General features: G+C 44.1%; 1 protein-coding gene across 1 annotated transcript in view; it reads left to right on the forward strand.

Annotated features, from left to right (window-relative positions):
* Positions 1–5,692: 5,692 nt before the first annotated feature.
* Positions 5,693–25,429, forward strand: part of GNAI3 (G protein subunit alpha i3) — a 79,052-nt gene continuing 59,315 nt past the window's right edge. Inside the window, exon 1 of the mRNA XM_089681188.1 lies at positions 5,693–5,938. Within this exon, the coding sequence (XP_089537314.1) occupies positions 5,821–5,938 (118 nt within the window). The 5' untranslated portion in view covers positions 5,693–5,820. The remainder of the gene's footprint in view (positions 5,939–25,429) is intronic.

The following is a 25,429-nucleotide window of genomic DNA, read 5'->3' on the forward strand; positions in this document are numbered from 1 at the left end:
GGCTTCTGAGAAAACCTTAGTGACCTCTTCAGTAGTAGCAAGGTCAAAAGAGGAAAGTGTTGATGGAGATTTAGTATAAGGTACAAGTGGGATGGATGTCTGTGCAGTAGATATGCCCCTACGAATTGCATCAATCTTGTTTTTGAAATTATTTGCAATCTCGTAAGCAGTAAGGTGCTGGGTGGAGGTGAAGGTGGAGAAAGTAGAGAAAAGAAGACAAGGACTGGATGACAAGCTATTTATGAGAGTGACAAGGTAGGCTTGTTTGGCAGCATGGAGGGAGGAATTGTATGTTAAGGAAGCAGATTTATATAGGGTGAAAGCTTGGTGTGATTTGGTTTTATGCTACATTTGCTCCAGCGCACAACTATGTCTCTTAAGATTTCTGATGTTGTCAGTCTGCCAAGGTTGTAATGGTCGGGGCCTGATGCTTTGTGTGGTTAGAGGAGCAAGTGAGTCTAATGTGGATGAAAGTGAACTGTTGTAGACAGTGGCCAGGTCAAGGCAGGACAGGGGAGAGATTCTGTCATAGAGGTAGTCAGTTGCACAGTAGAAAAGAGAAGGGTTAAAGTTGTGAAGGTTTCTGCAGGTAATTGTTTGCTGCTTGGAGGGAGAAGTGTTTGAAGACGAGAAGACTGTGAAGGTGATGAGAATGTGATCAAAGAGAGGAAAGGGGGTGTATGTGAGTTTGTAGGGAGTGCAAAGACGGGAGAAAACAGGGTCTAATGTATTCCCATCAGAGTGAGTGGAGGACTGTGTCCATTGTGTTAAGGCAAAAGATGAGGTTAGGTTGAAGAGTTGGGATGTAGCTGGGTTGTTCACATTAATGGAGATGTTAAAATCTCCAAGAATGATAGTGGGTATTTCAGAGGAGGAAAAGTAGGGTAGAAAGGCAAAGAAGTCATCAAGAAAGCAGGACACCGGTCCAGGAGGTCGGTAGATCACTGCAATCCTCAGAGAAATAGGAGAAAACAGCCAAATGCAGTGAGTTGTCGAAAGAAGCATAGCAAGGGAAGGTTATGGAGGACTTGAAAGGTGCTCAGTGGGGATAGAAGCAAACCAACTCCACCACCTTTCCGACAACTGGGTCTGGGTGAGTCCAAAGAAGGCCTCCATAGAAAACTGCTGCAGGAGAAGCAGAGTCTGCTGTTTGAAGCCAGGTTTCTGTAATTGCTAGTAGGTTAAGGGAGCGGGAGACAAAAAGGTCATAGGCGGAGGTGAGCTTATTACAGACAGAGCGGGCATTCCAGAGTGCACATGAAAATGGGAGGGTGGTTTTTAGGAGCACGGGGACCGATATTAAATTAAGCGGATTGCGGCTATTCCCGGAGGAAAGAGGGTGCCTGGTGTGGGGGTGAGATAGTGGAGGACCTGGGTTTGGGGAGATATCCCCAGAGGTTAGGAAAAGAAGGAGGGTGAGGAAATTAAGGTGGGAGCGGGATGTATATGAGTGCACATGCCTTCCTGTACTGATGTTTGGGTCAGCAGGTGAATAAAGTATCATCATTAGGTGATGAGAGCAGTAGTAGGGAGATGGTAGCAGTGAGGGTGAGATGTATAAGCTTTGGGGTGGATCAGAGGGGTAAAGAAATTAGATTTTGGGAACACAGGATGGTAATATGAAAAGACGGAGTAGAGGCGGCATATTAAAAGGTAGATGGAGTGGGACTCAGACTTGTAGGAAATGTTTCCCAGCGTGTTTGCTTGCAGTCCATCCAGCGTGCAGTAGAGTTCTTTGTTGTATCTTCCTGCTGCTTTAGTTCAACTGCTGTGCTCAACAGCAGCTTCAACCTCCAGCATCAAACTGGGGGGGGGGGGGGGGTGTTTCTCAATGACAGACCAGCAACAGACACAGGCCAAAGTCATAAAAGAGGTGCAAGAGGAGGTGGGAATCAATCACCACAAACAGACCAAAGGATATACACTAATTGTTCTGAGTTTTGCAAAAAGTCTACGCGTTGAAGAAATTACAGATTAAGGTGGAGATGACAGCAGCATTTACCTGTGAAAAAGCAGAGAAGACCTGATTAGGGGGGCTGTGTTCAACTGCAGCTTCACACTCCAGCATAAAACACACTCACAACACAGGACATGTAAAGAAGTTTTTGGCCGGAGTTCACTTTAAGTGGTGGGTAGGTAGGGCAGGGGTGTGTCTACCGCGAGGCAAACAAGGCGTTTGCCTAGGGTGGCAATTTATAGGGGGGTTGCACCCCCCCCCAGAAGAAGGGACCTTTTGAGCAGCGGCGGACAGCAGGAAAATCAATGTGGTGGGGCGTGGGGGAGGGCAGTTGCAGAGCGACGGTCCTGTACCTCTCCCTCCAGCAGCTGATGAGCCAAGACCAGGGGACAGCATAGAGCAGGGAGAGGAGAAGTGTCGGAGAGGAAAGAGCCTGGAGGAGGTGACCTGTGTTGTGTTCTGTAGGCTCTCCCTCCTGTCATCCATTCAGTACATTACACACTGACAGATAATATAGGACTGCAGACACTCCCCCCCGCTGCCTGGGAAGAGGGGAAGAGAGAGGGAGAGGGGGGGAAGGGAGAGAGAGAGGGAGAGAGGGAGAAAGAGAGGGAGAGAGAGAGGGAAGAAGAGAGAGAGAAAGAGGAGAAAGAGAGAGGGAGGGAGAAGGAGAGAGGGGGAGAGAGAGGAAGAAAGACAGAAAGGGAAAAGAGAGAGAGAAGAGAAAGAAGGGGTGAGAGAGAATCATATATACATACACACTTATTGAACTCTCTCGCTCTCTCATTGGGGGGGGGGGGGGGAGGGTGGAGGGCAAAATGTGTGTGTTGCCTAGGGCAGCACAAAATCTAAATACACTACTGGGGACAGAAACCGACAGGATACAGAAGATACCGGGACTAGACCCAGCAGAGTATGGCTTTTTACAAGAGTTAAAAACGCTCCCCAAATGCCCTATGTGCAGTTTTGAAGTGTTTTATAAGCATTTGACAAGCGTTATTAACGTATATCTAACGCCCACACTAAAGCTCATTAACGCCTGTCTAACGCCCATACCAAAGCTCGTTAATGCCTGTCTAACGCCCATACTATAGCTCTTCAATGTCTAACGCCCACACTAAAGCTCATTAACGCCTGTCTAACGCCCATACCAAAGCTCGTTAATGCCTGTCTAACGCCCATACTATAGCTCTTCAATGTCTAACGCCCACACTAAAGCTCATTAACGCCTAACGCCCATACCAAAGCTCATTAACACCTATCTAACGCCCAAACTAAAGCTCATTAACGCCTAACGTCCACACTAAAGCTCATTACCGCCTGTCTAACGCCCATACTACAGTAAAGCTCATTAACGCCTGTCTAACGCCCACACTAAAGCTCATTAACTCCTGTCTAACGCCCATACTATAGCTCTTCAATGTCTAACGCCCACACTAAAGCTCATTAACGCCTATCTAACGCCTGTCTAATGCCCACACTAAAGCTCATTAACAATTAACGTCCACACTAAAGCTCATTACCGCCTAACGCCCATACTACAGTAAAGCTCTCTAACGCCCACACTAAAGCTCATTAACTCCTAACGCCCATACTATAGCTCTTCAATGTCTAACGCCAACACTAAAGCTCATTAACGCCTGTCTAACGCCCATACCAAAGCTCGTTAACGCCTGTCTAACGCCCATACCATAGCTCATCAATGCCTAACGCCCACACTAAAGCTCATTAACGCCTAACGCCCACACTAAAGCTCATTAACGCCTAACGCCCACACTAAAGCTCATTAACACCTGTCTAGGGACCACACTAAAGCTGATTAACGCCTGTCTAGGGACCACACTACAGCTCATTAACGCCTCACGCCCACACTAAAGCTCATTAACGCTTAACGCCCATACTAAAGCTCATTAACACCTGTCTAACGCCCACACTAAAGCTCATTAACGCCTAACGTCCACACTAAAGCTCATTACCGCCTGTCTAATGCCCATACTACAGTAAAGCTCATTAACGCCTGTCTAACACCCACACTAAAGCTCATTAACACCTGTCTAACGCCCATACTAAAGCTCATTAACGCCTGTCTAGCGACCACACTAAAGCTCATTAACGCCTAATGCCCACACTAAAGCTCATTAACACCTAACGCCCATACTAAAGCTCATTAAGGCCTGTCTAACGCCCATACTAAAGTTCATTAACGCCTAACGCCCAAAATAAAGCTCATTAATGCCTAACACAAATACTAAAGCTCATTAACGCCTAATGCCCACACTAAAGCTCATTAACGCCTGTCTAGCGCCCATACTAAAGCTCATTAATGCCTAACGCCCACACTAAAGCTCATTAACGCCTAACGCCCATACCAAAGCTTGTTAACGCCTAACGCCCACACTAAAGCTCGTTAACACCTAACGCCCATACCAAAGCTCGTTAACGCCTAACGCCCACACTAAAGCTCATTAATGCATGTCTAACGCCCACAGTAAAGCTCATTAAGGCATGTCTAACGCCCACAGTAAAGCTCATTAATGCATGTCTAACGCCCACAGTAAAGCTCATTAACACCTAACGCCCACATTAAAGCTCATTAACGCCTAACGCCCACACTAAAGCTCATTAATGCCTAACGCCCATACTAAAGCTCATCAACACCTACCCCCATACTAAAGCTCATTAACACCTAACGCCCACACTAAAGCTCATTAACACGTCTAACGCCCATACTAAAGCTCATTAATGCCTAACGCCCATACTAAAGCTCATTAATGCCTAACACCCATACTAAAGCTCGTCAACGCCTACCCCCATACTAAAGCTCATTAACACGTCTAACGCCCATACTAAAGCTCATCAACGCCTACCCCCATACTAAAGCTCATCAACGCCTAACGCCCATACTAAAGCTCATCAACGCCTACCCCCATAATAAAGCTCATCAACGCCTACCCCCATACTAAAGCTCATTAACACGTCTAACCCCCATACTAAAGCTCATCAACGCCTCCCCCCCCATACTAAAGCCCATTAACACGTCTAACGCCCATACTAAAGCTCATTAACATGTCTAACGCCCATACTAAAGCTCATTAACACGTCTAACGCCCATACTAAAGCTCATTAACACGTCTAACGCCCATACTAAAGCTCATTAACACGTCTAACGCCCATACTAAAGCTCATTAACACGTCTAACGCCCATACTAAAGCTCATTAACACGTCTAACGCCCATACTAAAGCTCATTAACACGTCTAACGCCCATACTAAAGCTCATTAGCACGTCTAACGCCCATACTAAAGCTCATTAGCACGTCTAACGCCCATACTAAAGCTCATTAACACGTCTAAAGCCCATGCCAAAGCTCATTAACGTCTGTCTACAAGCGTCAGGCATTTTTTCTGCAAAACCACTGCTGCCAGGAGGAAGGTTTCTTTTTTTTTTTAACAGCCTGTGTCCATAAGGCCTAATACTCACAAACGGTGAGGGGAAATCTGCAGCAAAGTGAATGCATGAAAGCTTTGGTAAGTGAATCATCCAAAGAACAGTTTAGAGAATGATCCTTGTACAAACCAGGGCACTTCCCCTGAAAGTTTCATGTCACATCATCATACGTCTGCTGTCCTGTCTCCCTCAGAGCACATTCACTATCAGTCCCTAACTACCAGACTCCACACAGCTCAGCTCCCCCTAGCCGGCGCCGCCGTCCGTCCTTCGCGCACGCGCACTTCTGTGCAAGCCGGCCAAGTTGTGTAGCGGTAGTGACGCTAAGCAACAGTGGCTGGCGGAGGAAGCAGGGCGAGGCGGAGAAGTGCTGAGGACTAGCAGCCCGAGACGGGTGATCGTGGCCCGGCTCCACCATGGGCTGCACACTGAGTGCCGAGGATAAGGAGGCGGTTGAGAGGAGTAAAATGATAGACCGCAACCTGCGGGAGGACGGCGAGAAAGCCTCCAAAGAAGTGAAGCTGCTGCTGCTGGGTGAGGACAAGTTCAGCCCAGACTGGGGCTCCATAACCACTTGTGTTCTTCTAGTGTCTCCCACAGATCCACGTGTGCGGCCACAGAACTACCATGGCATGCTGGCCCCTAAACTTTACTTCTTCCTTTATTTTTCTCCATTCTTTTCTACATGTTTCTAACCAACCCGTGTGTTTCCAAACATCTCCTTTTGTGTGAAGTTGTCTGTAGGCTACGTTCTGATCTGTGTCTCAGTTTCGGTGACATTGGAAGAGAAGAGCTCAGAGGATTTACAGCCCAAAGTTTGATTTTTGTTTCATCTAGAAGGGTAGCCAAGTTTTTATTGCTGTCTATGACCCTGTTAGGTAGAGTACGCAAATCATCCTCTATTGATCCTGGTGACCACTGTCAGAGGGACAAAAGGTGCAGTTCTAGAGTTGTCACCATAACAGGAAGTTGGATCTTCCCATAAGGCTGCTGGTTTTGATGACAGCTGTCTGTGATAGGAGCTACCTTCACTTTGTAAAGATTTTCTCTTAGGTCCAATGTGAAGGGTAATCTCCCCAATGTAGCACTAACCCTTCCCAGCTATGTTCAGCAGAGATTGGCTGAATTTCAATCAGTGTGTGAACAGAAGTTGATCATTTCTGTTGAAGAATATATAAACCCTCACCTTGTAAAGCAGCCCATTCAGGTTAACCACTTGAGCTCTGGAAAATTTACGCCCCAACTTCATGACCAGCACTACTTTAACACCGGCATCTCCTGGCCCTTTTAGGGGTTACTGATGCTGGGAGGCAAGCGGGGTTTATGATCATGTGGCCGCCATGATTGGCTGTCACAGCAGTCACATGATCGGGAGCTTTCCGCTAGGCACCAGTAAATGTACCAGTCAGTCGCACGCAGTTGGTATGCAAATGTGCGGTCTGTCAGGATCAAGAAGCCTCATATTTGCGTACTCTCTGTGCGAAGAGGTTAACTGACAATTGAGCAGTCATGCAACGCTGTACTGAAATAAAATTTATATTTTTTCACATAGAGCTTTCTTTTGGTGGTATTTGATCACCACTCTTATTATATAATAAAAAAAAGACAATCTAAAAAAAAACACCCCATATTTTTTACTTTCTGTTACAAAACATATCCAATAACAAAATTTAGAAAATCAAATTTCTTCATAAATTTAGGCCAAAATTTATTGTGCTACGTCTTTGGTCAGCATATAATAATTCATTGGATTATGTGAAAGTAATAGTATCGACAAACGATGGTATAGATCAGTGGTCTCTAAACTGCAGCCCAGGGGCTAAATGTGACCCTTTGCTTGCTTTTATCTGGCCCCTGGCATATTATTCCCCCTCCCTCCACTGTCCCCTGCCTCTGACACCAACAACAGAGTACATTATTCCTCCCACTGGCACCCATGATGGGGAACCGTTCCTCCCACTGGCACCCATGATGGGGAACCGTTCCTCCCACTGGCACCCATGATGGGGAACCGTTCCTCCCACTGGCACCCATGATGGGGAACCGTTCCTCCCACTGGCACCCATGATGGGGAACCGTTCCTCCCACTGGCACCCATGATGGGGAACCGTTCCTCCCACTGGCACCCATGATGGGGAACCGTCCCCCCCCCCCCCCACTGATACCAACGATGGGGCACCATTCCTCCCACTGGCATAAGTGATGGGGCATTATTTCTGCCACTGGCACAAATGACGGGGAACTATTCCTCCCACTGACATCCATGATGGGGAACTATTCATCTCATTGATACAAATGATGGGGCACTATTCCTCCCGCTGGCACAAATGATAGGGCACTATTTCTCCCGCTGTCACAAATGATGGGGCACTATTCCTCCCGCTGTCACAAATGATGGGGCACTATTCCTCCCGCTGGCACAAATGATGGGGCACTATTCCTCCCGCTGGCACAAATGATGGGGCACTATTCCTCCCGCTGGCACAAATGATGGGGCACTATTCCTCCCGCTGGCACAAATGATGGGGCACTATTCCTCCCGCTGGCACAAATGATGGGGCACTATTCCTCCCGCTGGCACAAATGATGGGGCACTATTCCTCCCGCTGGCACAAAGGATGGGGCACTATTCCTCCCGCTGGCACAAAGGATGGGGCACTATTCCTCCCGCTGGCACAAATGATTGGGCACTATTCCTCCCGCTGGCACAAATGATGGGGCACTATTCCTCCCGCTGGCACAAATGATGGGGCACTATTCTTCCCACTGGCACAAATGATGGGGCACTATTCCTCCCGCTGGCACAAAGGATGGGGCACTATTCCTCTCGCTAGCACAAATGATGGGGCACTATTCCTCCCGCTAGCACAAATGATGGGGCACTATTCCTCCCGCTTTCTCAAATGATGGGGAACTCTTCCTCCCGCTGGCAAAAATGATGGGGCACTATTCCTCCCGCTAGCACAAATGATGGGGCACTATTCCTCCCGCTTTCTCAAATGATGGGGAACTATTCCACCCACTGGCACAAATGATGGGGCACTATTCCTACCCCAGAATACCAATGATGAGGCACTATTCCTAACCCATAATACCAACGATTGAGCATTGTTTACTCCCACTGGCTACAGTCCAGCCCCATAAAGAATGATGGACAGTAAACTGGCCCTTTGTTTAGAAAGTTTGGAGACCCCTTGTATAGATACTGGAATTTTTTTTTTTAATTGGAAATGGTGCCAATCAGCGATTTAGAGTGGGACTGTGATAGTGTGGCGGGTAATCTGACACTAGCTGATGCTGACTGGGGGGGTACACTAACTGACACTGACATCATCAGTGACGCTAATACTATACACTGTCACTGTACTAATGACTGGGAAGGGGTTAACATCTAGGTTTGATCAAGGGGTTAACTGTGTGCCTAACAAGTGTTAATGTATGTGATATTTGGTGCTTTTAATAAGGGATCTAAGGGAATAAAAAATCAGCAGGACCACCTGTCGCTGTACGGAGCACTGTGTTGTTTACAATCACAGAGCTCTGTTCGTGAATCACTGAGCTGATCAGTGGGTCCTGGCAATTAGTAATTGGCTGGGAACCACTAATTGGCTTGTGCTGTAACAAATGACAGCACAGCTGGGTTGCCGGGCATGCATCCTTCCCGGAAACATTGATTACATATCAGATATATGATCCAGTATACAGCAGCTGCCCTGCAGCACTATATCTGCATGGGGCAGTCAAGAACTGGTTAAAACACAAATGTTTTGCCTTTCATTTCTATATCAATATAAAAAAACATTATAAATACCTTTTCCCAATACCCTTTGTTCTCAGGTGAGAGAGCTGGGGGAGGAGAAACAGCAGGGCACTAATCCTCCCTGTGAATGACTGTGTGGGTGGGTGGAGCACAAGCCTGATCATTGAATTAGCTCCCTTCACAGCCAGAAAACTGACCATGCTGTTCTCTCATGCCTAGCGTGCTTTAATAGGAAAGCAGAGGGACTGGCAGGAACACCAGGTATTTCACACAAAGGGAGTAATATGAAGCGAACGAGATACTTTTTCATACAAGTACATGGTACAGCAGGCACAAAAGTATGAAATGTTTGTTTTACATATTTTTTAAAGGGACATGCTGGAAAACATTTCTTGATCAGTGGCTGCAGGCGTTGAACTTTATATTTTGTCAGCAGCGCTATCAGGATACAATATCCTCCATCTTCACCACATTTGCATGGATGGAGGAATCTAAACTAAAAATATTTTGGGTACACAAACATTTTAAAGGGTATCTGTGGTCAAAAAGAAAAATCGTATAGGCATTTCCCAACAAATTTTTGTAATATCTAGCCTAATTCTATTAATCCGAGCAAGTGGGCAGAATGAAATAGCTAACAGATGCCTCTTTCCATGCAAGCAAGGTGGATGGAGGAAACCCGCTGATGGACATACTATTATGACAGCAGGAGTTGCTGCTGTCCGAATGCACTAATCGTTGGCTGAGATCGACAAAATGTTTTCCAACATGTCCCTCAGGCTCCATTCACACCACACCTGGTGTTTCTGGAAAGCGCACAGAAAATGAGCTGAAGTGCGCTGCAAATTGTTAATGACAACCAAAGCGCAGATAGCAGACTACAAATGCACGGCGAAAAAAAACATAGAAACACTCCAAAACGTGCCAAAAAAAAAAAAATTGCATGGGACATCAGTTCCCACTACCCTCAGGTGTGAACTCAGCCCCAGGGTCAATTGAATGAATAACTTCTGTTGAGCAGGAATGGCCACACGCAGATTGAAATTCGGCTGGTTCCGGTTGAGCCTGTCAAATTTGGATCAATCTGTGGCGAGCTTTAGACTAATCTGCACTGAGTGGTTGTAGAACATGCCTGCGTGTTCCCAGTTCACATTCTGATTTTGAATCTTTGATTGAGTTGCCAGATGCGACCTCCTAGACACTAATCTGTAAGACTAAGTCCCTCCATTTCCTTAGTGAAGAGGAGATATCGCATACCTAGTTAAGAGGCCATAATGATGAGGTTCTTCCCTTTTATTGTACCTCTGGTCCAAACACCCCTGGAATGGTATCAGCTAATGATAGGGAACAGATTGTCACAGTTGCCAGTTGTCTAGTCCACAGGTGCTAGCGTCTAGTAGACAACTTGGCAAGGAGTTGCTCATATAGACCACAAAGGAGATCACCGAGAAAGTGAAGGGGCCACTGAAGGTCAGACTAGAACAGCAACTGGCAGGAACATTGGAACCTATAACCGGCTGAAAGCGTTGTCTGAAACAGGCAGAGGTTGACAAACCGGGAAGGGAGAAATGTGGTCAGGAGACAGTCTGAGGTCACCCCGGGAAGCCGGCAGGATCATGGTTAGGAGGCAGGTTGAGGTCACACCAGGAAGTCAGTATTGTGATCAGGAGGCAAGTTGAGGTAACTCCAGCAATTAACATTTGGTAAGGTTCACATTAGTCCAGGGTATTGAATTAAAATTCAGCAGAGGTCCGAATCTCATGTTTGTGCCACAAGCAGGGGCGGAGAGACCATTTGGAAACTCGGGCATTGCCCGAGTAGGGGGCCCCATGAGATGCCCTTGGTACCTTTTTCATAGGCTTTTTTGAGTTTGGGCAAGGACACGGGCCCCATGATCCCCTATTGCCCGGGGGCCCCATGAGTTTTCAGTCTGCCCCTGGCTACGAGTCAGATCCTTCATATCACAACCCCCCCCCCCCCCCTCCTCTTAGGCCTTAATCGCATCTATGGCTGGTGAACATTTGTGAAATTGCATGTGTTCTCGTCCCACAGAGAAATGTGCTGCACTTTAGAAGATGCCAGGGGGTGCCATTCATTTTCGAATCTCACATTACAAACCCGTTCTCACATCAGCATCATCAGTCCCCCCTTCACATCACATCCACCCCCCTGCACATCAAAATTATTCCTCATATTACTGTCCTCATCATGTCCTCAGCCCCTCCTCACATTAATATTCTCAGCCCCCCCCCATTATGGTCCCCAGTCCTCCCCCCCCCCCCCCCCCCCCCATTACAGTCCTCAACTAGCTCATTACTGCCCTCAGCCCCCTTATTACTGCCCTGAGCTCCATCCTTAACTGTCCTCAGCCCCCCTGTTACTGTCCTCAGTCCACTGCATTTCTTTCCTGAATCCCCCCCATTACTGGGCCCTGAGTTTGAATAGAGGGCAGGAGCAGCAAGCTGCTGATTGGTTTGCTAGGACCGTCTTGTATTCTAGCAACCAGTCACCTGCTTGTTAACTCAGGCAATCCCTGCCCTCTATCCAGAGCTGTACCTGTCAGAATGAGAATGGCAACGGTGATGCCTCTGGACAGAGTGGCACCTAAATGGTGGGACCTGCGTGGTCTGGATTGGACATTGACTTGGTCCACATCTGGCCCACAGAAGGAAACTAAGCCATAAAACCGAGCCTTTTTTTAAACAATAAGGTTAATTGGTGACTGGTTTGCCGCAATTAATTCTGCCATATTTAAGGCTGGAATTACACTTTTATGGGACCTACTTATCCATTTACTTTGGGTACTTTTGTGTGTGCTCCTATACTGGCAATCTGTCAGTTGTATTTGCACAAAGCCTACACACAATCCTGGCCCCGCTGTAGTCCGCTGTCCTAAAGGATTAGTTCCCCCTTTGGAACATGTTACATGTTCCACCCATATTTAGAGTGTAACATGTAACGTATTCCAGCTCCTGCCACCAATTCTGTTGATCTCACCCAAATCTGACAGCAGGTGGGTGATCTTCATCTACCAGCTGTCACTTTTTGAAAAGAATGTGGCCTTGCTCCCCAAATTTCTCTATACTGTGGCTAATTCCCTATGTAGAGCCCCTCTAAGTGTTTTTATACAGCTGGACTCTATTTGCCGACACCTTTTATGGAAACTTCACCATCCTGGAGTGGCATTTGAGATCCTTAAACTTCCCACGCATATGGCCGTTTTGGCCTTCACAGATTTTTATTACTATTACTTAGCCTCTCATTTAGTGTATATCCATGACTGGCTTATCCCTTCCCCCGGCAACACCTTTACTGAAGTAGAGGCAGTCATTGTCTCCTCCTTTGAAACCTTGCATAATCTGGCATATAGGCATGAAGTCCCAACTTCTGAGTGTAACACGATTCTCACAACTTCCCTTATGCTTCTGTCCAAAATTTAAAAACGGGTACAGGAATCTGCTTGGTGTACTTCCCCAAACACTCCACTTTGGCATAACCCTGCTCTTTCGGAATTATTTTGTACCCTGGACCCCCAACGCTGGTCTGCCAAAGGAGTTAAATATTTGCACCAACTCTATACAGGTCAAACTTTTAAGTCTTTTTGCCCAATTATAAGCTGATTTCTGTCTTCCAAATACTCATTTACTCTTTATTACAAACTCAGGCATGCTATCCGGAAACAATTTGGCTCCTTGACCAGTATATCTCCTTTAGAAAAGCTCCTTATATTCTTGGGCCTAAATAGACTAATTTCTGATTACTATTTGAAGTTATGTGCAAAGGCTCGTCCTCCCTATGTGCAAGCTCAGCTGAAATGGACATTGTGTGACCTTTTTACTGGATGAGTTAGATTGTCTGTCTGAATTTGAATTGTATAATACTAAGGCAGTTAGAGCCTCTAGAGAGCGTATTATTCAGGTCAAGCAATTTCACCATAGCTATTACGCTCCTGTCAATTTGCATAGACTGGGCTTGCGTTCCTCACCAGCTTGTTTTTCGGGCTGTGGAGTGAACACTGATTTCCTTCTTTGCCTATGGCACTGTCCCACAGCCTCTGCATTCTGGTTGAGAATCAATACTTTCATCTCTTCTGCTCTGGGACTGCCTAATATTATGCACCCTAATACATGCCTCCTGGGTATTTTTGGAGATCTACCTATAACAAATGGCTACTACGACTCCTCTATTTCTATGCAAAGAAAATTATACTCCTGTCTTGGAAGGGAGCTCATACCTTATCATTCAAAGCCCTGGAAAGCTATGCTCAGTAGTAGCTTACCTCTGTATAGGATAACTTATGAACTCTGCAAACTCCCTAGGCTCTTTGAGAATGTCTGGGGATGCTGGATAGACAGCCCTCATACAGCTGCCTTATGGATCCAGAACCCTAGTTGTTTATTATTTCTATCTGATTAATCTATGACACTGTGACTGTTTTGATAGCACCACATTTGTTATAGTGTCTACTCTGTATTCTATATGATGACTGCATGATGGCTAAATTAAGGCCGTATTTGTTTGAGGAGAGTTCTTTTTCTTTCCCCCTCCTGGGGATGGTGTGTTTTATTCCTTTATATGTTGTACAAAACTCAATAAACATATCTTAAAAAAAAAAAGAAAAAGAATGTGGCCATGCGGGGCTCTGTTCGCATGGCCGCATCATTCATTCATTCATAGTTTCCTGCAAAGGAATGAACTACAACTATCATCAGCCATTGTGGCAAACAGCTTGTAGCTTTGTAGTTAATTGATTCTTTCTGCTGTAAGGAAACTGCCTTCCCGTACAGGAGGTATGGGCAGACAGCTATCTTGAGAGTCTGCAGGAACCCTGCATTGCACCCATGATCTGCTGATTGCGGCTGCAATGTTCTGTAGCATTCCTAGAAAAAAAAAATAAATGCACATATTTCTACCTGCAAAAAAAATGTGCATTTATTATTTTTTATGAAAAGGTGAACTTATACTTTAATGTTTACTTGGTAAGTATCGTCCAGCATTTCCATCATGCATACAAAGATTTTGTTTGCACATCTACTTTGGTAATCGGGGAGATTCTATTAATTGCTCTGTCCTAATGTACTGTACTAAAGAAGTGCAAACAAAATCACGATTTTTCTTTTTTTTTTTCTTTTCATGTTTTTGTCCTTGTTTTTTGTTCACAATTTTTTTTTGGTAATCATGGAGATTCTATTAATTGCACTGTCCTAATGTACTGTACTAAAAAAAAGCAGCACAGCCCTTTTCTCCCCCCCCCCCCCTTGGATAGCCCATATTTATTCAGTAGAGCACTGCCTCCTGAAGGTAGTCTATTTTGGTGACATTTGGCTTCTATTAAGCAAGGAGACCATTTAAACTTTTAGGGCTCGCTCACACCATGGTACAGCGACGTCAGTTTTTCTGCACGTGTTCTGCAAGGGCACAACAAAATCAGTTGTTTTCTGTGTCCTGTTCACACCACAACACTGGTATCGTGCAGATTTTTTCTGCGCAGGAATCTGCAATGTGTATAAAACAGCGTGCATGAAAACTGATGTAAACTGATGTCTCTGCAAGTGAAATCTGCTCGTCAGTTTCCATCAGTTTTTCTGTATGTATGGCCTGAATGAGGCCTTAGCGATAGAAAGCAACAGAACTAACTAAATGATGGTTGGAAGGAAAATTGGCTTGCTGCTTTTAAATAAAATGTGTCTTAGAATTGAGCTGCAGATAGGGAAGTGCCATTTAAGCAGGAAGGAAAACTTGCTTAAGACCTTTGTTTTGCAACTGTAAGCCAGCAGCTTAATATTGCAAAGAATGTTTTACAGTGAAACTTCATCCAAACCTAGGTGGAAGGGGTGTACTTCTAGGTTTTTATTGCTGTCTTTGTCCTCATTTTGGAGATTAGCTTTCACTTCTGTATTGGTGATAGCCAGGGCATTGCCTTCAGTGTCTGTGTCCGCTATTTGGAATGTGCCCTACATATTACATTGATTTGTAAGATGATATTTGTGACGTACAACACAGTCGTGTCATTTATTCCATGTTATAGTTGCACATTTTAAAGCTCCTGCTGCAAACTGCCTGCTGATTTTATTTATTTCAGGTGCTTATATAAACAGGTGCTTAATTTATGCAGCGCTTTACATATATATATTGTACATTCACATCAGTCCCTAACCCTCAAGGGGCGTACAATCTAAGGTCCCTAACTCGCATTCATACGTACACATACTAGGGCCAATTTAGACAGGATCCAATTAACCTACCAGCATGTCTTTGGAGTGTGGGAGGAAACTGCAGTACCCGGAGGAAACCCACGCAGGCACAGGGAGAACATGCAAACTCCAGGCAGGTGGTGCCGTGGCTGGGATTCGAACCAATGACCCTAGTACTGCCAGGCGGAAGTGCTAACCATTTAGCCGCTGTGCTGCCCATCTGCATATGACAAGCACAATTCTCTTGTTATTTAGCAGCTCTTGAAGACTGTGGCACAGAATTGAATTTGTCTTTTTCTTAAATGGGAAGTATGGGATTTAATTTTTTTTTGCAAATCATACTTGCCTAGGTGGATGTTGCATCTGTCCGCTCTTGCTCTAAGTGTGAGAACTCAGCAATCACATGACTGCTGTTTGCTGAGCTTTCACAGCCGCTATGAGCAGAGAGCTGTCTGCTCTTCCCCACTTGCTCACTGGAGCGCTGGGCTGTGGAGGGAGAGGGAGTCGGTGGCTCAGGCTGTCTGCAGCTCGCTGAGACGTTGAGCCAGGTGCTGCTCCTAACTCTGGGGTGGATCCTGACTTCAAACTCGGGATCTTTCCCCAGCCTGGAACGGCTGAGTGATGTCAGCAGTGGGCTTCAGCCTGCTGTCAGCTGAAAACGGGCCACAGGAGTGCAGAGCGAACTGCACTACTGTGATCCACGGAAGTACAACCAAGAGAGCTTTGGCTCTACTTCTCCTTTAAGATGGTAAAATTTGAGTGTGACTTGACAGAAGAAGGTGTGGTCTGGGTAAAGGGATAGATTGTTGCAAATCATTTTGATCAGAGCACACTTATGTATACATCAGCTTTTTTTACAATGTTTTCTCTGAATAAATGGTAAAATTATAGAGTGACTTCTTGCATTAGGCTTTGGATAGAGTGAGGAAGGGCTTGTAGAACTCTGGAAGAGGTTCTCATCCTTCCCTACTGTAGAATTTATTTATTTATTTGTTTTTTTGGCAGAATATGGTTTTCATTGAAAGGGAAAAAGGTAGGTTTGGCAGCACAAAGTAACCATCAATGCAAGTGACAGTTTTTGGTATGGAATATTGAACTGAAAATTGTTATTGCTGAATGTGTTCCCACTGAATTGTCCTAGTTACCACAGTTATTTAGAAATATGGGGTAATTATTAATGGGGACACAGAACTATAGCAAATGATGAGCTTATCAGAATCCAATATTTTAATATCTTATAACCGTTTATGAACCCCATTATCTAACTTGATAAGTATCCACAGAGACTGAGACCCTGCTAAATGATCACAAATTTCCTTTTACACACTTTAAGGCTCATGTACACTGCAGTTGATAAACTCACGTTTAGGAGCTGTTCAGCATTTTTTTTTAGCAGCCCCTGAACTCGCCCTAATGTTTTCCTATGTGTCCATGTACCCATCTTCGTTTACAGTCTTTTACAGGCATTTGAGCTTACAGTTGTTTTTTTTTAAACTTCCGTTCAGCAGTCGATTTTATCAGCGTTTCAAATGGAAAATGCTTGTAAACGCGGCAAATCGCGTTTACAAGACTTTTTTTTAACTCTTCCCAATGCTGTCCAGGGCCTTTTTTCATCATGAAAAATGCATGGAAAGCGTTTCCAAGGTACTCAGATGGACAAAACACTAAAAAAAGGATGTTCCTACCAAGCGTATCACACATTGGAATGACCAATTCACACCTCAGACCTCTCCCATAAAAGATATGTTAAGGACCATTCACACCTCAAATTCCTCATGAAGACCCCCTGCCAGGTGGACTTAATGACTCTCTCCACCAGACACCTTTCCCACCCTTGGAAACAAAAGAAATGTTAATAAACATCTCACACCCAAGCTAATTTCAACACTTGCTGCTCTCTCTGCTTCTACTCTCTGTATTTCTCTAAAACAGTCTGAAATGGTTAATAATTTACCACTTTTCAGTGCATTCTGGGCATTTGGGAGGTTCTCCTGTGCTTATCTTAAAAAAAAAACACTTCTAAACGCACAAAAACGCATTATGCAAACGCGGCTAAACAGACTTTTTTTAACCTACGGTTTTCAGCAGTCAGTTTCCATTGTTCAGTGTCCCGTGTACATAGGGCCTTAGTGGTTCTAAAAACTCAAGGTTTTTTATGCAGCATCCCCCCCAGCCCCCCCCTAATGCTCGCCTAAGCCCCCTCTCGATCCAGCGATGTGCACTGCAGTCTTGGCTATCCAGGGACTCCCTCTGCTCATTGGCTGAGACAGAAGCTGAGGCCATTGGCTCCCACTACTGTCAATCACAGCAAGTAAGCCAATGAGAAGGGGGGGGGGGGGGGTGAGCCACAGCTCCGTGTGTGAATGGACACACGAAGCAGCAGGTGCCCCCATAGCAAGCTTCTTGCTATGGGGGCACCCGATAGGAGGAGGGGGCCAGGAGCACCGGAGGGGAACCCAAGAAGAGGAGGATGCAGGCTGCTCTGTGAAAAACCACTGCACACAGTATATCATGTTTGTTATTTTTTTCTTAAAAAAAGAACCACTTTAAGGATTAGCTGGAAAACAGGATCAAATTTTTTTTTATATCAGAATTCTCTCATTACATGTTCTGAATAGTCTGAATTTTTGACAGATTCTGTACAAAGTGACTGAAATTTTACAGAAATGGCCAGACCATAGACAGACAATAGGAAATATTGGCCCACCTCCACACTACTGGAACAGGTGCTGTAACTCTCAGCAGTCCTTGTCCGAAACTGACAGCAGTGCTTGTATGATATTTCTTCATGAGGTGCTAATGATTAAGCTCCAATTATAAGGTAATTTACCAGCTAATTGGCCAATTTCCCTGTTTGATAGTAGTGTCTTCTGCTGCCTGTGGTGTTCATTAGTGCTCGCTAGCACAACAGAAGTAGGCCATTTTTGCAGCTGGTATGCTGGTGGATACAGTGTGCATTATTTCCTTTATGCTTTTTAGATATGGAAACTGTTTAAAGCATATCTGAACTTGAAAGTAAAATCTCATACTTTAACGCATTAACATGTTAAAGCCTAAGTTTAGCTACAAAACAAAATCACAGCAAGGGTCATTTATTTATCTTCGGTGTGATGTGTCCCTTTTGCATCTGTCTTCTAGTTCAGCCGCCAGAATCTTTTAGGCGTCCTGCACACTGGCGTTTAATTTTAACTCCACTAGTAGTCATCAGCGTTTTGGGCAAAAAAGCCTGACACTTGTAGAAGTGTGTACTGCGTTTACCCAGGTCAAGCGTTTGGGCGTTAATTTAATTGGCCAGAATAAATAATTTATTGAACCATTGAAATAAATTAACGCTCAAGCACTAAATATGCCAAGCGATTAGGCGTGTTCACACGTATTTAAGTGTATGAAGTGTTTTTTCCTGTCAAAACATTGCTGCTCCAGGAAGCCCTGGCAGTGGGTTTTTTTCTGCCACTAAACTCTCCTACCACAAAATGCTGCTAAAAGCCTATGTGTGCATGGACACAGGATAACATGCAGGGAAGTTTAGAGGCAAAAAACCCATTAGGCCTTAGTGTGACAGGGGTTAATAGACCTGTAGAGCTGTCACAGGCTCTCATCAAAAGTGCCCGAATGTGCCTGCCCTTTCCACTCAGCTTATATGAATAAAACATGTCCTCCATTCATAAATCCTGCTTCATTCATAGAAGCTGTAGTCATGTAGGAGGAAGATTACTGCTGAACTGGAAGACAGAAGCACAAGGGACACATCACACTGTAGGTAAGTAATGTCCCTTATTCCTTTTTTTTTTTTTTTCTTTTTTTGTGTTTTGTTGTTAACTTTTGAAAATATATCAGAAGCTTTCAATTTTAAATTTGCAGGTTTCATAAAAATCCTTGCCAAGGCACTTCCTTGAATGGGTTGACCGTTGTCTCCAGATTGTATTCCTGTGTTATTACAGTGCCGTCATTGTCCACCTCTGTAAAATTGATTATAAACCATTCCATATACCCAGTTATGTGACTAACTTCAGGTGATGCATAGAGATGAAACAAATCCTCCCACATTAGTTGTACCTTTTTGTCTGCAGCCCTCTTTTCTACATCTATTTAACGTCCAGATTTTTTGCAGCTTATCTGAGCTTTCAGAGGCAGGGGGCAGAGAGCTGAAGTTACACTCTGCAGAGCTCAGTGAGGAGAGCTGAGAGTTGGTTGTAGGGAAGGGAAACGGTGTTGGTGTCAGGAAAACTTTTCAGATAGCGCAGGAACGAGGCAGTGGACATAAATGACACTTAGTGCTTTGTATTAAGATAAGTACATACTATAGAGCAGTGGTTCTCAACCTTCTTAATTCCGTGACCCTTTAATACAGTTCCTCATGTTGTGGTGACCCCCAACCATAAAATTATTTACCCAGTAATTATAATTCATGAAGTGTCGTTTTACCTCCAATACTGCTGCTTTCAACACAGTAGCTGCTTTCAACACAGTAGCTGCTTTCAACACAGTAGCTGCTCTTTACACATCGGAAATATGTGTTTTCCCAGATGGTCTTAGGCGACCCCTGTGAAAGGGTCGTTCGACCCCCAAAGGGGTCACGACCCACAGGTTGAGAACCACTGCTATAGAGGGATATTCTTTGTTTATATTTCATGTCTGAGGTTTACAACCACTTTTATTAAGAAGCTAATCCACGGCAATAGTGTGCATTCAGGGCTGAAGTGAGAGGTCATAGACATTTCTAGATGTGGCTGGAAGAAGCTGGAAATCAACAGACAGAAGTTACAAAAACAAGGTGAAATTAGTCTTTTGTAAAACAAATGTTGTTGTGTGAAATGTATGTGTGAAAGCTAACATAATGCTAACATGGAGTTTTTAGTCTAAAATCCTTTTACCATGCACAAGCAAGTCAGATTTGTTGGTCTAATTTTGGATCTCAAGGTGCTCAAGTGCTTTTATACAGAACATTCCATTTGACTGCTATAATCCTCAGGTCTTGCAACCCTTCTTCTTTCAGGGTGAATATCTACATGTGAAAAGTCTTCTTTAGGTGGTGCAAGTCTCTCAGCCTTAACATGTTAAACATTGTACAGTCATGTATGGACTGAAATTTTATTAATGGTACCACGGTGCACCACAATGCACTACAAATCAAATTTCAGGCATCTTCTGCAATGGGGATTTTTTTGTAGGCCTTCAAGTTGCCATGTTTCAAAGGAAGACACAATTTGATATTTTCTGTGCACGAAGGTAAAAAAATCCTTCAGTATGCAGGCCCCCTATACTTACCTGAGCTTGATTCAGCAATGTGCACGAGAGCAGCTGCTGTCCCAGCTCTCTGCTTCCTCGTTGGCTCAGAGAAATGGCTCCTGCTGCTGTCAATCACAGTCAGTAAGGAGGGAGTGGGGGCCAAGCCGAGCCCTGTTCTGTGTGTCTTAGGGACACACAGAGGAGCTCAGGAGCAAGTACGCAGAAGTGCCCCCATAGCAGGCTGCTTGATGGAGAAAAAAAAATACACTGGACTGCGTCTGGTTTGAACTAGACCTAATAACATAAAATTTGAACTCCAGGCCTAGAAAAAATAAAATAAACATTTAATTCTAATTGCAACTAGTGAATGAGCCTGAATTTGACTCTCTTCTTGTCATCTCCTATACAGAGGGATATGAATTAGGAGAGGGAGGGCCAGCACAGGAACCAATAAAGGGTGTTGCAGTACATATGAGCTTTGCAGGGAACAGTATAGAGATGGGCTCATCACTGAGCTGTTGCTCCTTGAAGTCCAAGCAGAGGCTAGAGGTAAGGAAGGTGACCAGCCTACATTCTACAACTGCAGTAGAGATTTACCAACATGGTTCTGCTGCGTGGCTCTGCTGCATCTATTTCAGGAATGGATGGAAATAGTTACAAATTATTTAGCTAGCTGTTTGCATAGAGCTCAGCTTTAAACTACAATATGCCTTATGTAGCAATTATGTATGCTATGTACATTTTATAGCAAAAGGAGAAGTCTTAATTTAAGGGACGATCTTTGCATTTAGTCCCTTTTTAACACAGCCCCTCCTCCTTCTGTGTACTCTCATGTCTTGTCTGTGCCCACGCAGATCTGCACTTTGTTCTTCATGGTTGTATCATTCCCTGTGGCTGCGCTGGGGGTTTTATCTTGTCACAACAAGGAAATTTAGTGGCTTTGGAACAATAGCACAGCTGCCCAAGGAGTTTCTGTTCCTCATCTCACCAGGCACAGTTGGGTGTTAAGGCAGGGGAGGGGGAATGGGCTCCCTTAGCTTTAACACATTCCCTTCTATCATTTCAATAAATAGACAGTATGAAGAAGTCAGAAGGGATAAATGTGTCACGCCATTGAGTCTGGAGACTATTGGTGGTTATTGGTTTGTTACTTATTGTAGAATGACATTTATATTCTTGTTTGCTTCATAACAATATACATGTATTTATTGGCTGTACCAAACAAATTACAGTAAGTGACATAAAAAGAAATTATGCTGGCCATAGTAATGACAATTAAATCAAAGGAGATTGAGGATAGTCTAAAATGCATTTTGCAGTCTGTTAACATAAAGTAAAGCATAGGTCGCCTTCCTCTTTCTGCAAAAGGTATTGCATCATTTGAGCTGCTTGGAAACAATGTGATGTCTCATTTTCTCTCTCACAGATGTTTCTTTGTTATGTACGTACATAAGCTGGTGTATGTCAATGCCTCTACATCACCAGGAAACTAAACCAGGATATTTCTCATTTTATTAATTACTTTCAATATTTACCTTTTTGTTAATAAGCAATTTTAGAGCACATGATAGGAATTCCTTCAAGTTGTGTTTTTTTTTTGCCAGGAATAAATGGGAATAAATGTAAATTGCTGCAAAAATGGCAAATAGTTATTGACTTCACGTTCGTGATTTTGCTTTATAATTGACCTTCTTTGTTAGAGTTTATAATGAGGCTCTTTCATAAATACATTTTTAATGTGTAAATCCCTTGAGTTCACCCAGGCAAGTAATGTAGTGATGAAAAGTAATTCAACTTTAATACATCTATATGTTGCTATAAATATTTTGCACTGGAATGCCTTTTAACATAAAGGGTGACTTTCTGAACATGTACTGGTATATAGTATTGAATACTTGCTCAAGTTGAGTACTTGAATAACTGAACGCCATTCTATTGAATAGATGACCTTAAAACCAGTGATGCTTGCAAATGCTGTAGACATCATAAAGCAAAAAATGGGAAGAGATTTTGTTAAGGTTATGTGTCTGTTATTAACATGGTTGCAAACACTTTTTTTCTCATGTATGGCTCCATGGCACTGGATGCAAAAGAAAAGCATCCTGCTCTGCCAGGAACTTTTTTCCCAGCTGACAATGTAGGGGAGTGCAGTCAGCCAACACAGCCACATATTTGCATTCACTGTTCAGGCCAGTATGAAGTCGCACAAAGATTGGCAAACATTGAACTATGTATTGTGCCATTTAGGTCAGTTATTTTTATTTATATATGCATTAAAATTTGTGCTTTTGTGTAAAAACCAAAATAGTTTACAAACTGACTGTGTGTTTTGTATGTTGGGGCAAAAAAAAAAAAAAAACTTCTCTGCAATCTGTGCATAATACCCCATATTTTATCCCCTTAAGGACCCATGCAGGTAGAAAAATACCTGTTGATGAGGACTTTGGATGCACGAAGCTCTAAAATCCTGTTGTGTATTTGTAATTTGTACTGATTTTAATATATACCCAGGGCTCTTCTGCCCCAATTTTATTATGATTGGCAAATAAAATATTTAGTTTTATATATTTATGTTGATGTATTTCATAACTACAGTATATAAGGATTCCTGGGTGACAGATTTGACAATCTCAAATATTTTCACATTGCTTCTAAAAAATTTTTATATTATTATTTATATTATGAGGCACTTCTTAAATTCCTTCTCAGGACTTGACAAAGTTGCTTTGAATCTAGAACCCACCTAAAAAAGTTAGGATACAGTTTTGTTTTTTAGCGTAGAGAGGGTTGTCAGCGGTCGGGACTTCACACAATGCGATTTGCCATGCAACAACCATGGCAAAACCGCATCACATTTTAGGAACCATTAAAAATAATAGCACCTGAATCTGTGTTTTGGGATAACAGTGATTCTGCTACGATCCCAAAATGCCTAGGTTTGAATGAAGCTGCCCTGGTTCACACATATGCAATTCCGGATTTGTTTTGAAACTCTGATTCGCATGACAGGCTCGATATTTTGTGTTCCTGTTGAGGTGGTTCACACAGATGCGTTCCACACACATTGTGTTTTTGCTGTGCGAGTTTTGTACTGGTGCGTTCCAGATTGGCAAGTGGAGTAGAGTGGCATGCAGAGATAAGTGTTCACATAAGATTGATTTTGACAGAAGTCCGTGGGAGGCGGGCAGTTCCTTACTGAAGTCTATGGGAGGCGGGCGGTTCCCCACTGAAGTCTGTGGGAGGCGGGCGGTTCCCCACTGAAGTCTGTGGGAGGCGGGCGGTTCCCCACTGAAGTCTGTGGGAGGCGGGCGGTTCCCCACTGAAGTCTGTGGGAGGCGGGCGGTTCCCCACTGAAGTCTGTGGGAGGCGGGCGGTTCCCCACTGAAGTCTGTGGGAGGCGGGTGGTTCCCCACTGAAGTCTATAGAAAATGACACCTGAACCTGCGTTTTGTGATTGTAGTGTGTTTTGAGATTGCAGGCAGAATTGCAGCGATTGTGCCAGAATCCTAAAACTCCCAGGTGTGAACAGGGCCCAATGGAGAGGACACTGGAGCTTTATTTGGCTGCTAATCAGGCACTAGTACTGAGCACCCAAGTGTTTGCTTGTGCGAGGGTAACCTGAAGGAATAAAGTTTTGTTTTTTGTTTTTTTTTTCATTAGTGCTGGCGTCTTATTTACTCTGCTGAACGTTAAAAATGCCTGACACTCCCCTTTCCTGATGAGCACCCAATCAGTACTCATGACACTTCAAGGTCCCTTCCCTGCTACTCCCCGTATGCGGTGCTGGAGACAGGCAGGGCGGTGAGTAGAAGGTACACAGCACAATGTTAAAAACTTTGAAAGTTTAAATTGCCATAAAGCCCCTTTTGTTTTTAAAAGCCCCAGACATTCCTAAAAGCACCTCTGCCTTTTAAAAAAAACATCAACCCTTCATATTTTTTTTTTATCAGCACAAGTAGATTGTCATGAGGGACAAGTAGATTGGGACCTCGATTTAGTCCCTGGACAAAAATTCCACACCCCTGATTAAGCTCTTTGTTATATAGTTTGAATACCATATCATCGATATATTATTTATCATTTAATCCTTTTGCTGCCAGAGCCGTTTTTATTCCTTGGTTGGTTTTTTTGCATGTTTAACCACTTGCCTACTGGGCACTTATACCCCCTTCCTGCCCAGGCCAATTTTCAGCTTTCGTCGCTGTCACACTTTGAATGACAATTGTGCGGTGATGCAACACTGTACCCATATGACATTTTTATCATTTTTTTCACACACATAGAGGTTTCTTTTGGTGGTATTTAGTCACCACTGGGTGTTCTTTTTTTTTTTTTGCACTATAAACAAAAAAAGAGCAAAAAATGTGAAAAAGAAGTTTCTTTGTTTCTGTTATAAAATTTTGCAAACAGGTAATTTTTCTCCTTCACTGATATGTGTTGATGAGGCTGCACTAATAGGCAGCACTGATGAGGTGGCATGGATAGGCAGCACTGATGGGCACTGATAGGCTGCACTGATGAGGTAGCACTGGTGGGCATTGATGAGGAAGCACTGATGGTGCTGCATTGATATGCAGCAATGATGGTCACTGATAGGCAGCGCTGAGTGGCAGCACTGACTGATGGCACTACTGGGCACTGATGGGCGCAACTGCTGGGCAGCACTGTTTGTTGGCACTGCTGGGCACTGTTAGATGATCAGTGCCAATCTCCTCTGTGACAGCTGCCGGTTATTGGCAGTACTTTCCTCACGCTCTGACAGCATGAGGAAAGTGCTGCCGATAACTGGCAACTGTATTACTCCGTGATCTACTGTGTCATTGGACACAGCTGATCATGTGG

This window comes from Staurois parvus, unplaced genomic scaffold (assembly GCF_062004578.1).
Source record: "Staurois parvus isolate SC_StPar_1 unplaced genomic scaffold, SC_StPar_1.0 ptg000261l, whole genome shotgun sequence".
NCBI lineage: Eukaryota > Metazoa > Chordata > Amphibia > Anura > Ranidae > Staurois > Staurois parvus.